This window comes from Phoca vitulina, unplaced genomic scaffold, assembly GCF_004348235.1.
Source record: "Phoca vitulina isolate PV1807 unplaced genomic scaffold, GSC_HSeal_1.0 scaffold32, whole genome shotgun sequence".
In the NCBI taxonomy this organism is placed as follows: Eukaryota; Metazoa; Chordata; class Mammalia; order Carnivora; family Phocidae; genus Phoca; species Phoca vitulina.
In genome coordinates, this window is record NW_022589735.1 from 8,103,139 (window position 1) to 8,120,457 (window position 17,319).

The window sequence follows — 17,319 nt, forward strand, 5'->3', positions numbered from 1 at the left end:
AAAAAATATCCTGAAACCAGGATCTTCGAATGCTCAGACTCTCAAATACCACGGCCCCGGGACTGAAGCTCATTGCTCAGGAAGATATTCTCTGCTGGTTTAACGTACTTTCGTTCCTGTCTGATCTTCCCGCACTGAGTCAGGTGACGCCCCGCCGCCCCTGTCCCCCTGTCGCCTCCCCTGCTAGATTCCCTATGTTCGGACCCCAAAACTCCTTACCAAGGCTTAAATGCAATGTTATAAGGAGAGGGGCTGAGCCATCAGTAGCATGCACGTGACGGGCCCATCACACTAAGGAAAAAATGACAGCAAAGGAGCAACCTCCTGGACAACGAAAACGCTTTTCCCCATTAGCTTCCCTTCAGGTGAGAAACACGTGAGTCTGCGCCACGGGTCAGGCAACCACGCGTGCCCACTGCCAAATACCCGGACGCCACACCTCCAGGAAGGCGGGGCCTTCTTCAAGGGGGCGGAGCATCTTCCTCGTTACTACGCTTCCCAGAAGCCATCGCGCAGCTTGGTGGAGATAAAAAAAAAAAGGGCGGGAGCGCACCGGGAGGCTCCAGTCAGTCAGGCGTTGGCGCTGTGGGCCTTTATCTTTTCTTCGGTCGCCTCCTGCCGTTCTGCTCCGCAGGCAGCTACGTTGCCAGGACGCTGGCGCACTCAGACTGTAGCTTGTTTCCTCAGGAAGGCGAAGAGACAGGCTGTGGAGGCCCAAGAGGTCCCCGAGGCCGTGGGGGTGGGGTGGCAATGTGGTCACTACGGGTCTATACCCGCAAGAAGCGGGCCGGCCAGAGGCTCAACCTAACCCCGACGCCGGACCTAGGCCCCACCGCGCAGGCAGAGGCCCCCCCAGGTCCAGGCAGAAGGCGCGCTGCGCACTGTAAGCCCCGACTGGCAAGCCTGTGGAGCAGGCCCAGGGTGGGCGAGCGAAGTTGCGGGGGGGGGGGGGGGTGACTAGGCCTCGGCCCAGGGACACCCGAGCGCGGCAAGCCGGCCTCCAGGGCTTTGCCCTGAAATATGCCGTCCTCTCTTAGGCCTGAAAGGAAACGCGCACCGTTTGCAGAAGATCTCAGAGAAAGCAGAGTGCAGTGGGCAGGGAGTTAGCGGCTCTAGGCCACCGAGGTGCGTAAGCCACTAGTGCCAAGCCCATGCCTTCTGCCTCCTCCAAACTTCAGTCCTCCTTTTCCGCCTATAGCCTCTCCTTCTAAGAGTCAAGGAAGAAAATAAGTGTAATACTATTTACGATTTGGCTCCTGTTGGGACATAGACCCAGAAATTTGACTTAAGAAAGATTTATTTATTTAAAAGATTTATTTATTTATTTGAGAGAGAGAGCAGACAGAGGGAGGGAGAGAGAGAGACTCCCAAGCTGACTCCCTGGGGAGCGCGGAGCCCCAGGGGCTTGATCTAGGACCCGTGAGATCATGACCTCAGCCGAAATCTTTAGTGGGAGCTCAAACGACTGAGCCACCCGGGTGCCCCTGGAAATACTTATTTAAAAAATTTTTTTAAAAGAGCAGTTTTGCTAACTTGCCAACTCACTTGCCTAAAAGCAAGTGAGATAAATCCTTCAGGAAAGCATTCGTAGCACCAGCGAATATTGGTACAATTAACCCACTGGAGTCTTTACTTTTTCCTAATGATGTCCCCAAATAGCCTTTAAGATTCTGAACAGTGTGAACTGTGAACGGAGATGTGGAGAGCCAAATCCAGACCATGCAAATTAATTGCTTTGTTTTTTTGTTAGCCCTCGGTTAAGAGTTACAGGACAGGAAAGCCTGCAAGAAAATAGCACTAATGAAGAGACCCCGGATGAGAAGATAGCTCCATTGAGTGTATGTATATTTCTCTTACGGACCTTGGATATACTTAAAGCAGAGACCAATGGTAACTGATGTGCCTCCAGATTAAAGTGTAATAAGGATTTTGTTCAATAGCTACATAGCTTCCTAGCGTTTTTGTAAACATTGGTGTTTTCTCTTTAGACAGGGTCTGGAATTTCTAATTCTGGTGGATTCATAGTCATATTTTTTTTGTTTTTAATTTCCGTTGACAAAAATTTGAGAAATGCCCATTACTCACTAATTTTCTATGAAACAGGTATCTGTAAGTTTTTCTTAGTAACTCCCTTACGTATAGTAGCACTTAAACCATTTTAAAGCCATTTTCATTCTCATTTGAATTTCCATTAACTAGAAAGTGTTCATTACCATTAGAATATTATATAACTTCTTGACCTACTCTATTTAATATGGATTCTGTACAATATTTTAAAGATACATAGTAATTTGGAGAAACTCAGATTTTAAAAATTGCTTGTGACTCATCTACCATTAACATTAAGTAGTCATGTTCCAGATCTTTAGCTTACATCTCTCTCTAAAACATGTGTTTTGGGGGTGGGCAGTTTCAACAAAAGGCATTTTTTAAAAATGCTTTACCCCAGATTTTAACAGTGTTAAGTGTTCCTTGTGGATGTTTCAGATTATGCAAAAAAAAAAAAAAAAGTGTTTAAAAGGTTTCTTCTAATTTTTTTGTATTTCTTTACATTCCTTTTTTCTGTGCCCTTTTTTTCAATTTAGAGATTGTTATCTTATTGTATATACCTCTAACATTAAATGGCCTTCAAAAATATGATTTTTAGTGTCTAAATAGTGCTTTGTCTTATAGATAAATATACTGTAATTTATATAACTATTTTCCTGTGGTTGGAGGATTGAGATTGGATCATGTTTAAAGTTTGATTCATGTTGGCCACTTGGCACCATTTTACCTGATACTTAAAAAGTACATATATTTTATTGAACACTACATCTGAAACTAATGATGTACTATATGTTGGCTAATTGAATTTAAATTTAAAAAAAGGAAAAAAATACATATATTTGATAGATGAAAAGTAGCATTTATTTGATACTGCATTTCTCTGAATGCTAGTAAAGTTTACACTTTTTTTTCCTCATTTTATTGGCCATTTGTGTTTCTTTTTTTGTGAAATGCTTATTCATTATATATTGAAGATAGTTACACTTTTATACACACATGTAACATATTTTTATATTTTTTTGTTTGCCTTTAATCATATTTCTGATATTTTAGATTCATCAGTCTTTTCATTTATTTTGCTTTCATATTTAGAGAAAGAAAAGCCCTTCCTACCTAGGGGATCAGAAAAATATTCACCTTTAACTTCTAGTTGCTAGTTTATCCCACAGTAGTTAGTTGACTAGTATATTGCTGACTCTGTAAATATGTCCATGTTATTATATTTTAATATTTATTTTTAGATTTAATATTAAATACCAGATTACATCTGTGATTAGTAGGCTGAAAGAATCTATTACCTATGAAACTGATACACAAAGTTGATATTAGTTTTTCATTTCCAAAATAACCAAATCAATGTGATGTAATATTATGATATGAAAATATTCAGTCCCATAATTTGTGCTATATCTTTAATTCTTATTTCCCTTAGGAGTCAGTGACTGATGACCTCCAGGTTGACTGTAGTTCATCCAATAGTGAGCTAGTGTCAGGTAAGATTGTCAGATGTGAACTCCGTCAACTTTGTTTCTTACAGATATAAGCATCCATTTGTATTTTTGCCTCATCTTCCCATCTCAGTGGAAGAAGTGTCTTTCTCCTAGTCCAAGGTGAATCCTTCTGCCCGTACAATGGACGTCATCCTCAAAGCCTTCAAGCACACACCAGTAAATTAAAATTGAGATAAATACTACAAAAGAGATTGACTTGAGTATAACTAATTGAGTTTAATTAGAGAGTTTAGGGAAGGCTTCCATGAGGGAATAGCAATTGAATTGAGATAGGAAGAAAAGGAGAAATTAACTATGCAAAGAGATGAGTTAAGAGCCATCCAGGCAGAGGGAACAGCATGTGCAAAAAGACCCTAATATGGCACTAAGCCTCATGAGTTCAGTGAACTGAAAGAAAGCCAGTGTGGCTGTAGTACAGAGAGGAGGGGGAAATGCAATAATAAGACAAGGTTGAACAGAGAGAGGCCTTGTATAACCTTGTAGGCTATGTCAAAGATTTTGGTGTTTATATTTGGAGCAGCAAGAAGCCACTGAAGTCTTCCTTAGGAAAATATATGATCACCTTGGCTGTGGTATGGAAATAAGCATGAATGGATGCAAATAGACCAGGTGGGAGGTTATTACAGTAGGTTAGGGGGAAATGATGGCACTTTGTACTAAAAGATGACATTGGAAATGGAAGGAAGTGAGCATAACTCATGACAATTTTAGGAAGTGAAACTGACAGAGTTTGGCAAATGAAGAACGAAGGAGATGGAGGTATCAAAGATGGCATCTGTTTCTGGCTTGAATAACTGGATATAAGGTGATGCCATTTACTTACATTTACTTACTTTACAAACAAAAATCTTGTTTGAGGGAAAGATCATAAATTATGTTTTTAATATATTAAGTTATGGGTACTTTTAAAATGATTAAGTAGAATGCCAAATAGGCAGTTGGATATGGAGGGCTGCTGATAGAAATTTATGAGCTGTCTACATATTGGTATAATCAAAGTTATTTTTAAAAATAAGAAAGGATGCCATTAGCATTACCAGAAATACTGAGGACTTCTTAAAAGCAGATGAGATCAGACTGCTGAATATCTGAAGAGCAGAGAAAACCACTGCTGAGGTAATAATAGCTCTAGAAACATTTGAAGCAGTTGGTCAATCAATGCAAAAAAAAAAAAATTGTAATAGAAAGGACCCTGAAGGAATTATCAAGGTGATGGATTAAACACTACATTCTGTAACTATGTGGCCTGGTTCCTGCTCCTCATCCCTTTCTTACATTGGAAACATTGGCAGTTACAATGCTGGCTGCCAGGATAAACCCTGGGAACTACTAAGCAAAGTGAACTAAAGGTTTGACTCCTAAGTGTCAATTTTGGGCCTGGAGTGAGAAGCAGAAGAGAGTCTGAAGTAACTCCAGATTGCCACAAGGATAGCAGAGGGAGAAAAAGGTGAAAGAGATAGATTATGCTTATGCTTGTTAACCCCAGGATAAAGACGTATTATGACTCTCTGAAGTGGGATTTCTTTTCCCTTTTTTTAAGATTTTTATTTATTTATTTGAGAGAGAGTGTGAGCATGTGCACATGAGAGAGAAGGAGCAGGAAGAGGGACAGAAGCAGGGAGCCTGGTATAGGGCTGTGTCCCAGGACTCTGGGATCATGAGCTGAGTTGAAGGCAGATACTTAACTGACTGAGCCACCCAGACGCCCCTGAAGTGGAATTTCTGATAATGGAGGCTTGTGGTGTGTACACTAGCCAGACAATTAGGACAGTGCTCCATGTAACCTATAATACCCAGAAAATACAGGAGGACATCACCATGCAGAACACAGATTCTCAGAATGTCTCAACACTCATAAAAGTCTCCAGAAGTAGGCTGCTGTTTCAGAATTTATATGCACTGCTTTACAAACAAAGATTCTCAAGTAGAGATATGAACAGACAACCAGAAGCAGCCAAACCTTTGAATAAAACCAGTGGCATGGAAGAGAGGCAACAAATCGAGCAAACAGAATAACTAACACCTGAGAAATAGCAAAAAACTTTAAATATCTCTTTAAAGACAAGAGGCCGGGGTGCCTGGGTGGCTCAGTTGGTTAAGCGTCTGCCTTCAGCTCAGCTCATGATCCCAGAGTCCTGGGACAGAGCCCTCAACCGGGCTTCCTGCTCAGCAGTGAGCCTGCTTCTCCCTTTGCCTGCCGCGCCCCCCCTGCTTGTGCATGCTCACTCTCTCTCTCTCTCTGTCAAATAAATAAATAGAACATTAAAAAAAAAAGAAAAGAAAATCGGGGGTGCCTGGGTGGCTCAGTCGTTAAGCGTCTGCCTTCGGCTCGGGTCATGATCCCAGCATCCCGGGATCAAGCTCTGCATCGGGCTCCCTGCTCTGTGGGGAGTATGCTTCTCCCTCTGCCTATCCCCCTGCTCGTGCTCTCTCTCCCTCAAATAAATAAATAAAATATTTAAAAAAAATAATAAAGACAAGAGGCCATTGGATCCATAATATAACAATCTGTTTTAACAAAAACTATAGTCCCTAGAAACTAAAAATATCGTCAAATTTAAAAACTCAGAAAATGATCCAAATATTGAAATGAATTCAGCTCAAAATCAAATTAGCTGGCTAGAAAATAGGATAGAGAAATATTTCCTAGAATATAGTACAAAAGAACTTGGGAGGTGCTCAACAAATGCATTTCCTTCCTTCTCCCCTCTTCACCTGTTTAACTTGTACTTGTTCTTCAAGAAAAAAAAAAAAAAATCAGGTGCTGTCTCTACTGGGAACTCTCTTGACCCCTCTTCTCTCTTTCTACATGAGTTGTTCTTCCCTGGGAATTCTGTGGTACTCTTTGTATACTTCTGTTAGGATTCAAAACAGCAGTATTACTGCTGTTGTTACTCTTGGCTCTAAAGCCATTGGGAATAAGCCCTACCTTTTCTGTTCCTATCCCATGTTTGGAACATAATATAATTTCAAATACTTTTGAATGAGTTTTATACTCTGTTTAGAGAAAATAAACTATTTAACCATAATTATTATTTTCTTAAATTGTAGTTTAAATACACAATATATGTCCTTGGTTACTAGATTTATCAAGTTGATGTGTAAAAGATAGAAGGAAATAGAGAATAGACTGTCTCTAATTTGCAAACTGGTTGTATTCTAAGACATCATTTGTTGATTGATATTTGAAACCTGGAATACTTTTTCCCATAATGTAAATGGTTAGGTTTTGAACAGCCTACAGATTTCTATTTAATATATAAGTAACCATTTTAATTCTATCTTGGAATGTAGTAATTTTGCAACATAATGAAAATTAATTCAGGACTTTATATTTAGTGTGGAAGATTGAACATAGACATTTACTTCTCCCTTTCCTGAGAGAGAAGGAAAAAATAACAGACTAGATGCCTAGAGTAAGGACAAGCGAAGAAACCAAACTGATTCAGGCTATAGTTTCAGGAATTAGAGGCATCACATATTCCTGAAGAAATGTGTACAGATAGTGTTGAGAATAAGATTTTTGGAAATCTTTAAAAGTAATGGTTAGATGCTTTGATCCCTTCCCCAGCACTGTGTGGTCAGGCAACTACTCTTTTTCCTACCTTGACAGTCCAGATACATTGAAGCAGAGGATCTGGACTCAGGGATCCTGTATTAAAAATTAGTAGGGGTGCAGGGAGGAGGGAAGGGAATTAACTAAAGTTTGTATACTTAGTGGTATAACTTGTAGGCCCATTATCCCACCTTACCCCGCTCAGGAAAATACTTCCCAACTAGGAGACTAGAGGATTCTGCTTTTGGAATCTTCTCTGACCAGAAGGAGACCTATATTCTGTCAGTAATGACCTGGTCCCTATCTTAAATACCCTTCTGTGAAGCCCACTACTTCCTAAGCCCCACTCATGAATCTAGAGTTTCCAATTAACGTTTTAGTGCCTCATTCTTGAACATTCAAGAATTACAAGGCATTTAATGAAAGCATTTAAAATAAGTGGTACCACATGAAAAGAAGCTTGAAGGACACAGACAGTGCAAAGAAAAAAAATTTAAAAGCCATGTTTTCATTATCCTCAGGATAATGAAATAATAATAATCCTGAAGATAATGAAAATATGTATCCATGATAAAAGTATGTGCTACTATGAAAAGGAGCAGCTAGAGAACAAAAAGTATTCTTAAAAAGTAAAAACACAAAGTCAGAAATAAAACATTCTGTGAAAGATTAGATGATGAATTTAAGAAAATATTCTAAAAGTTGAACAAACATCAGAAGATAAAAGATAAAAATAGTAGCAGTGGTGACACAATTCTGTGAATATACTAAAAATCACTAAATTGTATACTTTAAAAGGTGATTTATGGAATTTGAATTGTATTGCAATAAAGCTATTTTTAAAAAAGAAAAATAATGAGAAGTTGAGTTCAGACATTTTAACATCTGAAAAATAGTAGACCCAGACATAGAGTAAACAGAAAGGAAATTATTAAACACATAGAGCTAGAAATCTTTCTAGAATTAAGAATGGTCATGAATATATATAACGAAACAGCCCACCAATTGCCCATCACAGTGAATGAAAAAAGGCCCATACCAAGGCACAACACAATGTAACTTAAAGATCCTCAGGATGAAGAGAGAAATCCTTTAGTCTTCCAGGAAAAAAATTGTTGATTGCAAATAAGCAATGAAGAATATGAATGGCATTGAGTTTCTCAAGAGCAATTCCAGAAGCTAGAACATGGTGGGGAAATACATTTAAAATTCTGAAGCGTACTGATTTTGCAGAGATAGAACGGATCCCCAGCCAAAACTTGGTTCAGATTTCAAGATTGATGATGCCACCCATATAACCAAGAAGGTAAGGAAAGTTTTGTCACTCATGTAATGTGATTTTCTAGAGAGAAGTGCATCTTCCAAATAAGACTGAAAATGGCTTGCGAGAACAGGGAGAAGAAATGGTGGGAGGGGTGTTAGGTGGGGCCAGGATGGGGTTTCCCAGACATGGTTTTAACTTGTAGCCATTGCCAAAAGATGGAACATCAGGACTTTCTTATCAGCTTGCCCAGATGTGGGGCAGAAGGGAAAGAGACAGCAGTGAGGCTTAAATTTGTCAAACATCAGAAAATGGAATCAGTCATTTTAATAGACTAGACTAGAATTCTGTACTCAGGCAAATAATCACTCAAGCGTGAAGATAGTATAAACAAATTTTTAGACAGGTCTTCCATACATCTTTTCTCATGAGATAAAGGAGATACTCCAACAAAACTAGAGAATAAATCAATAAAGAAGAAATCAAGGTATCCAGGAATCAGAGGCAATATGTGAAAGAACTTCTTAGGATAATGGTAAAAGGGGAATTCCAAGAAGACACCTGTGCAGCATGTCTAGAGGACAAGAAGTCTGAATTTGAGCAAGTGTATTGAGATCTCCAATAACAATACTTCTTAAAAAAAAAAAAAGGAAATGGAAGGAAAGAGGAGAAAGGGAATGAGGATGGAAAGAAAAGAAAAAAGAGAAAGGAACTGATAGATAACCTGGAATTTTTAAAGTATTGAGAAGAGATTTATTTTTTATTTATTTTTTATTTTTTAAAGATTTTATTTATTTGACAGAGAGAGACACAGCGAGAGAGGGAACACAAGCAGGGGGAGTGGGAGAGGGAGAAGCAGGCTTCCCACCGAGCAGGGAGCCCGATGCGGGGCTCGATCCCAGGACCCTAGGATCATGACCTGAGCTGAAGGCAGACGCTTAACGACTGAGCCACCCAGGCGCCCCGAGAAGAGATTTATACTTTTGCAAGTATTTGGGACAGAATAGTGTTAGGTACTTAGAAAACTACTTTTAAAATTGAGTAATCAATAACTGAAAAAAAAACAACTTGTAGCAAATGGTCTGACTATAGCTTATAGTATATGGCTTGGGTATAAATATATTTGAGCAGTCATAATAGAATTGTTGAATACATTTTAATTTAGAAATATAAAGGGGGTGTTAGAAGAAACAGCTAGTAAAGTTGAAAGTAGTCTCTGGAGATTAGGGAATTACGGGGTGGTATGAGACAAGAGATTGCTGTTTTGTTTACAAGCCTTATAGAACAGTTTGACTTTGTATATATATGTGTGTGTGTATATGTATGTATATATATATATATATATATATATAGTAAAATTTGATATAAATATGACTTTTAAAGATTTTTTTAAAAGATTTTATTTATTTATTTGACAGAGAGAGAGACAGCGAAGAGAGGGAACACAAGCAGGGGGAGTGGGAGAGGGAGAGCAGGCTTCCTGCAGAGCAGGGAGCCTGATGCGGGGCTCAATCCCAGGACCCTGGGATCATGACCTGAGCTGAAGGCAGATGCTTAACGACTGAGCCACCCAGGCGCCCCATGACTTTTAAAGATTTTATTTATTTATTTGACAGAGTGAGACAGCGAGAGAGGGAACATAAGCAGGGGGATGGGGAGAGGGAGAAGCAGGCTTCCCACTGAGCAGGGAGCCCGATGTGGGGCTCCATCCCAGGACCCTGGGATCATGACCTGAGCCAAAGGCAGATGCTTAATGACTGAGCCACCCAGGCACCCCTGATATAAATATGACTTAAATGCATTTACATTTCTAACTTGTGACTCCAGGATCATCATTCCACTGCTATAATCATGAATATTTATTTATTCTTTTCTCTACCCAACTACGCAGATGGTGAGTATGGGGTTTTCCTAATTTCTGAGCCTGGATTGAGTTCTGGGGTTTGGTGGAAGGGATGGCTCTACTGTGTGTGGTGTTCACGGAATTTTGAAAGCTGGAAAGCAAGAGAGATGTAACAACATGTGTTGGGGGGGAGGATGAAGACAGAGTGAGAAGACTAAAAAGTAGTGAGGACAAGGACAAGACACTCTAGGGCACTTGGAGTAGGAGAAAGAAAAGATGCTCAGAGGGGTAACCTACCCATGACATCTGATGTGAAGAGGAGGTTAGATTGGGTCAATCAATTTAAGTGTTGAGTGGTGGTTGGAAGAGGGGGACAGATAGGAAATAATTGTCAACTTTAAGGATGGCATTGGAGTGGAAGAGAAAGATGTGGTGAGGTCAAAGTAGGAAGGACAAAGAGTTAGTTGTCTTAGGTAGGTAATGGATGAGGAGAGATGGGCTATAAGTCAGCACCCCGGCAGGAAAAATAAGTTTATCAGAGTCATGCTCCCCTTTTATCCCTTACGTCTCCCCCCCAGTTTTTATTTAGTGTTAACATCTATTTTTTTCAGTTGAAAGTGTTTAATAAATGCTGACTAGAGAAGACTACGTTTTCCCTTTTCTTACTAAACCTGTTTCTTAAGTTTTGGTATTAATTTATATCTCTATCATTTATATGAAAGTTCTTCATTGTAGTTCACTCTCACAGGGATAACTTTAAGACCTCTTAGTTTGGGAGATTCTCTGTTCAAATATTTTGCCCCTTCTTGAAAGGTTTGTTTTCTTCTTATAGAGTTTTCAGAATTATTTATATTCTGGATTCCAATCCATTTGCAAATGTTTTCTCTTAATCTGTGGCTTGTCTTTTCATCTTAACAGTCTCTTTCAAAGAGAAGTTTTAAATTTGATGAAGTTTGTTTTTTTTTTAAGATTTTATTTATTGGGGCGCCTGGGTGGCTCAGTCATTAAGCGTCTGCCTTCAGCTCAGGTCATGATCCCAGGGTCCTGGGATTGAGCCCCCCATCGGGCTCCCTGCTCAGTGGGAAGCCTGTTTCTCCTTCTCCCACTCCCCCTGCTTGTGTTCCCTCTCTCGCTGTGTCTCTCTCTGTCAAATAAGTAAAATGTTTTATTTATTTATTTGACAGAGAGATAGAGAGCACAAGTAGGCAGAGAGGCAGGCAGAGGGAGAGGGAGAAGCAGGCTCCCTGCTGAGCAGGGAGCCCGACGTGGGGCTTGATCCCAGGACTCTGGGATCATGACCTGAGCCAAAGGCAGCCACTTAAATGGACTGAGCCACCCAGGCGCCCCAAATTTGATGAAGTTTAATGATTATTGCTATTATTGTAAATCTTAGTGTTATAAGAAATCTTTGCCTACCTCAGTGTCATGATGATTTTCTCCTCGTTTTTTTTTTTTTTTCTAGAACCTTTGTAGTTTTAGGATTTACATTTATGTCAATGACCTGTTGAGAGTTAATTTTTTATATGATGGAAAGTATGAATGCAGGTTTTTTGTTTTGTTTTGCTTTTGCACATAGATACTTCAAGATTATTTGTTGCTTCAAGATTATTTGTTTAAAACAGTGTCCTTTCTCCACTGAATTGCCTTTGCATCTTGGTAAAAAAATCAGTTGCTCATATAAGTATGAGTCATTTCTGGGCTTTCTGTTGAATTCCTTTGATCTATTTGTCTATGTTTAAGCTTGTTGTTTTTTAAATGGAATAACTAGAATTACTTTTTCTTCTCAGCTAGTTAGTTTACAATTATGGGTTACTTATATGTAAAACTTGCATTTTGGGGTCAAAAATCACAACTGAACCAAAGGAGGGGAAGAAATAAATTACAAAACTTGGTAAAGCAATGGAAAAAGATTATAATGCTTTCTCTACATCAAAACCAGAATTATTTTCTAAGGTTGAAGTTAAAGTGGTGTACAATAGTATGCCTTTTCAGTTGTTTGTATAAGTAATTTTACATTCTCTGTATACAACTGCATGTATGTTTCTACAAATATGAATTCCTAGGATTTTGAGTCTGTTTACTATTGAAACATTTTACTCTTTTTGTTTGTTTATTTTATAGGACTAAGTGTACAGCATGGTATTTCTAGTTCTCTTCTGAGCTATTCATTCACAGACTCTTACACAGAATACAAGAGTTTTGAAGAGAGTTTAAGTAGTTTCCCATCACCTGAACTCTTCAGAGGATCAGATTATTTAGGTGAGAAAATAATCTCAACCTTTAGCTGACCCATATAGAAATTGTTCGTTTGTCCACAAATCCTCCAATGAGTAATGTTCCTTTTGAGGTGTGCTTGTCTTCCTCACCAAAACCTCCTTCCGCTGCCCACTCCTGTATTCCATGCTCTATCACCTAGGACTATGCATTAAAAGCTACCAGATAAGAAAAGGTTGAAGATACTAGGGGAATGCCCCAGAAATAAGCCAGTTTGATCTATAGTATCCCAGAGAAGCTCACAATTTGGCTGCACCAATACTTGTAAAAAAGTATGTCTAAAATGTGAAAGATGTGGTGATTACTTTCTTACTCTAATGGAACCTGGAGATTTATTCTTTGGGATGTTCTGAAACAGAGGAACTATGGACTGGAGGATACTAGGCACTGTTAATAGGAAGGATCTATGATATTTTGACATGTTGGTCCCAAATACTCATTCCCCTGTGGTAATATTATATATCCACACCCTTACCATATCCTCATAGTGGGTGGAGTGTACTCTCTTCCTCTTTGGCTCTGGAAAAGCATTGGAAATGTGCCTTGCTTTGGGCAATAGGATATCAGTGAATGAAACATAAGCAGATCTTTGAAATATGCCTAAGTGGTTGGACTTGTCGTCTTACACTTTTAACAGTGTGAGAAGAATATATCCTAATTAGCTTCTGCTTCTCCTGTGGGGACCCCAGAATGAGAAGTATGGAACAGAACAGTCTCCGGCAACCCGCAGATTGCAGAGAGCTGCCCCAGCTGATCAGCAGATTTGTAATCTGAAGCAGACCTGCCTGAGCCAACCAGTAGACATAGGAATAAGAAATAAATGTTTTCATTTTATGTTGGTGAGATTTGGGTTGATTTATTATATAGAAAAAGCCAACTGTTTCAGATACTGTACTGAATGAAGAGGGGAAATTAAGTGAAGTGTACCTTGTGAATTGTGGTACCTTCTTACCTAATGCTTGTTCCCATCCCAACCCAACATTCCCTTTTTCTGTTCAGCTTCTAGAATACTAGCACCCAGACTTGAACCTTTCGGGCAGGAGAATGGAAGATTCTTTCCTAACAAATCTGAAAACAACCCTAAAGAAAATATCTAATGACACCGACCTCAGTAGCCCTTCAGTGAAACTGACAAGAACACCCTACAATGAAGTTAACTTGTGACAAAACCCTAGTTAGGCCACAGAAATCCCAGGTAGGCTTTTAGAGCTCTCTCTTAAATATGAGTAGAGAGACAAGGATCACCAGACTTCTGAGGAAAGCTTCTAATATAAAACATAGGGATCAGAACAAAGGAAAATGTGGAAGTGACATCAGCAAAATGTTGGAATAAGAAGCCTGGTCCCTCCTTCCCCCGTGGATACACCAATTCAACAGTAATACATGGACTTACTCCTTTTGAGAGAAATCTGGAACCTAGTCAAGGAACTCTTACACCCCAGGCATGTATGAGATCAGCCACATCAAAGCCAGTAGGAAAATTCAAGGCACTCTCTCACCATAATCCCTACCCATAGCACATTGCCACACAATTGGCAGGAAACCCCAGGTCCCAGCTTCTCCCTTGGGAGGGAAGAAAAGAACTGAACCATGTGTGAAATGTTGTACATTTTCTGGGAGCTTCCCAAAGGATTGGCTACTCTCATGACTGTTTCAGAGTGCTGCCTAAGGGAATGGCTTCTGTCTCATCTGTCTCAGAGTGCTGATGGGACCTGGTATATTCTAGATGACTGTTGGCCACTAACACCAAATACGGTGTGTGAGGAAAGCTTAAGAGACTCATGGAACACAATCAGAGCAATTTATACTTCATAGGAGTCCCAGAGGGAGAAGAGATGAGGGAGGGAAAGAAAGAAGGGAGGGATAAAGAGAAGGAAGAGGGGGAAAGAGGGAGGCAGGGGGAAGAGGGGAAAGAGAAAGGGGGGAGAGGGAGGGAAAGGGAGAAAGAGAGCATGCCTGAAAGTTTATTTATAGAAATAATGGCTGCAAACTTCCCAAATCTGGGGAAGGAAATGCACATCCAGACCTAGGAGGCCCAGTGAATCTCAGAATAGGCAAACCAAAGAAATCCACACAGGGACTCATAATCAAATTATCAAACATCAAAGACAAAGAATTTTGAAAGCAGCAATAGAAAAGCAACTTGATACGTTCAAGGGAACCTCCATTAGACTATCGATGGATTTCTCAGCAGAAACATTGCTGGCCGAAGGGAGTAGAATCATACAAAGTGATGAAAGAAAAGAAACTGTCAACCAAGAATACTATAACCAGCAACATTATCATTTAAAAAAAACAATAATAGAGTATTATTCAGCCATAAAAAGAATAAAATCTTGCCACTTGCGAAGACATGGATGGAGCTAGAGAGTATAACGCTAAGTAAAATAAGAGAAAGACAAATACCATATGATTTCACTTGTATGTGGAATTTAAGAAACAGAAGAGCAAAGGGGAAAAAAAGAGAGATAAACCAAGAAACAAACTCTTTTCTTAATAAGATTTTATTTATTTGAGAGAGAGAAACAGTGAGAAATAGAACGCAAGCAGTGGGGAGACAGAGAAGCAGGCTCCCCGCTGAGCAGGGAGCCCAATGAGGGCTTGACCGCAGACCCTGGGATCATGACATGAGCCGAAGGCAGATGCTTAACTGACTGAGCCATCCAGGTGCCCCAGAAACAAACTCTTAACTGTAGAGAACAAACTGATGGTTACCAGAGGGCACATGGGTGTGGAATGGGTGAAATAGGTGATGGGGATTAAGGAGTGCATGTGTCCTGATGAGCACCATGTAATTAAAATAAAAGCTTGGAGAAAAAATAAATGAAGAGATAAGGGGTTTCTTGTATAAAAGGTGAAGGAGTTACCACTAGCCCCACCTTACAAAAAAATGGTAAAGGGAGTTCTTCAAGTTGAAACAAAGGACTAAAACAGCAACACAAAAGCATATAAAAGCATAAAACTTGCCAATAAGTTTATATACAAGTACAAAATACTTAATACTGTAACTAGTGGTATTAAAATCACTTAATTCTAGTATAAAAGTTAAAAGACTAAAGTATTAACTATAATAAAAATGTTAATGGATACACAATATAAAAAGATGTAAATTATAACATCAATAACAAAGTGTGTATGAAGGAAGAAATAAAAATACAGTTTTTTGGGAGGTCCGGGTGGCTCAGTTGGTTAAAGTGTTGGCCTTCGTCTCAGGTCATGATTCCAGGGTCCTGGGATCAAGACCCGTGTCAGGCTCTGTGCTCAGCAGGGAGCCTGCTTCTCCTCCCTCTGCCGCTCCCCCTTCTTGTGCTCTCTCACTTTCTCTCTCTCTCAAATACATAAATAAAATCTTTAAAAAAATAAAAAAATAGTTTTTGTATATGATTGAAGTTGCTAGAAACTTAAAATTGTTAAAACTATATTTTATATAAGCACCATGGTAACCACATAGAAAATACCTATAGAAGATACTCAAAAGATTGGAGCACCTGGGTGGCACAGTTGGTTAAGCATCTGACTCTCGGTTTCAGCTTAGGTCACGATCTCTGGGTCCTGAGATCGAGCCCCACATTGGGCTCTGCACTGAGCATGGAGTCTGTTTTCTCTGCCCCTCCTCCCTGTACGCATGCTCTCTCTCTCTCTCTAAAATAAATAAATAAATCTTTTTTAAAAAGATACACAAAAGAAAAATAGAAAGGAATAAAAGCATATCAGTATGAAAAAAATCAATGAAACGAAGATGGCAAGAGAGGAAAAGGGGGCAAAGGAACTCAAAGAAAATAATTAACAAAATAATAATAGTCTTTCCCTATCAGTAATTACTTTAAATGTAAATGGTTTAAATTCCCCAACCAAAAGACAAAGAGTGGCTGAATGGATTAAACTATACTACACTGTTTACAAAAGACTCTTTTTACATTTCAGGACACACATAGTCTAAAAGTGGAGCAATGGGAAAAGATATTCTGTGCAAATGGTAACCAAAAGAGAGCAGGAGTGGCTCTACTTATATCAGCTAAAACAGACTTTAAGTCAAAAACTATCACAAGAGACAAAGACATAATGATGAAAGGGTCAATTAATCTGGAACATATAATGATAAATAGGCACTCAGCATCATAATCAATACTGATAGACCTAAAGGGAGAAATAGGCATCCATATGGTAATGGAGATTTCATTACTCCCACTTTCAATAACGAATAGAACATCTACACAGAAAATCAACACTTTTTGATTTCAAAATATATTGCAAAACTACAGCAGTTGTAACAATATGGTACTGGCATAAAGGTAGACATATAGATGAATAGAATGGAAAGCCCAGAAATGAATCCATGCTTATACAGTCACTTGATTTTAGATGAAGAGTGGCAAGAATAAACAATAGGGAAAGAATAGTCTCTTCAATAAATTATGCTGGAAAAACTGGACTTCCACATATGAAGGGATGAAATCAGGCCATTACTTTACATAATATAGAAAAACCAACCCAAAATGCACTAAAGACTTAAACATAAGACCAGAAACTATAAAACTCCTGGAAGAAAACATAGGGGGAAATCTTGATGATATTGGTCTTGACAATAATTTCTTAGGTGTGACACCAAAAGCACAGTCAACAAAAGCTAAAATAGTCGAGTGGGATTCCATAAAACTAAGAAGCTGCACAGCAAAAGAAACAACAGAACAAAAAGGCAACCTTCAAAAAGGAAGAAATGTTTGCAAATCACATATCTGATAAGAGATTGATATCTAAAATCTGTAAGAAACTCCTGCAACTCGGTAGGACCAAAACAACAAATAACCCAATTACCTAATGGGCG

The 17,319-nt window shown here is 39.1% G+C and overlaps 1 protein-coding gene across 1 annotated transcript in view; it reads left to right on the forward strand.

The window, feature by feature from the left end:
- Positions 1 to 17,319, forward strand: part of LOC116645307 (meiosis-specific kinetochore protein-like) — a 48,143-nt gene that overhangs the window by 814 nt on the left and 30,010 nt on the right. Inside the window, exons 3-8 of the mRNA XM_032425438.1 lie at positions 21 to 143; positions 355 to 883; positions 1,038 to 1,125; positions 1,751 to 1,838; positions 3,482 to 3,542; positions 12,342 to 12,479. Of these exons, the coding sequence (XP_032281329.1) occupies positions 751 to 883; positions 1,038 to 1,125; positions 1,751 to 1,838; positions 3,482 to 3,542; positions 12,342 to 12,479 (508 nt within the window). The 5' untranslated portion in view covers positions 21 to 143; positions 355 to 750. The remainder of the gene's footprint in view (positions 1 to 20; positions 144 to 354; positions 884 to 1,037; positions 1,126 to 1,750; positions 1,839 to 3,481; positions 3,543 to 12,341; positions 12,480 to 17,319) is intronic.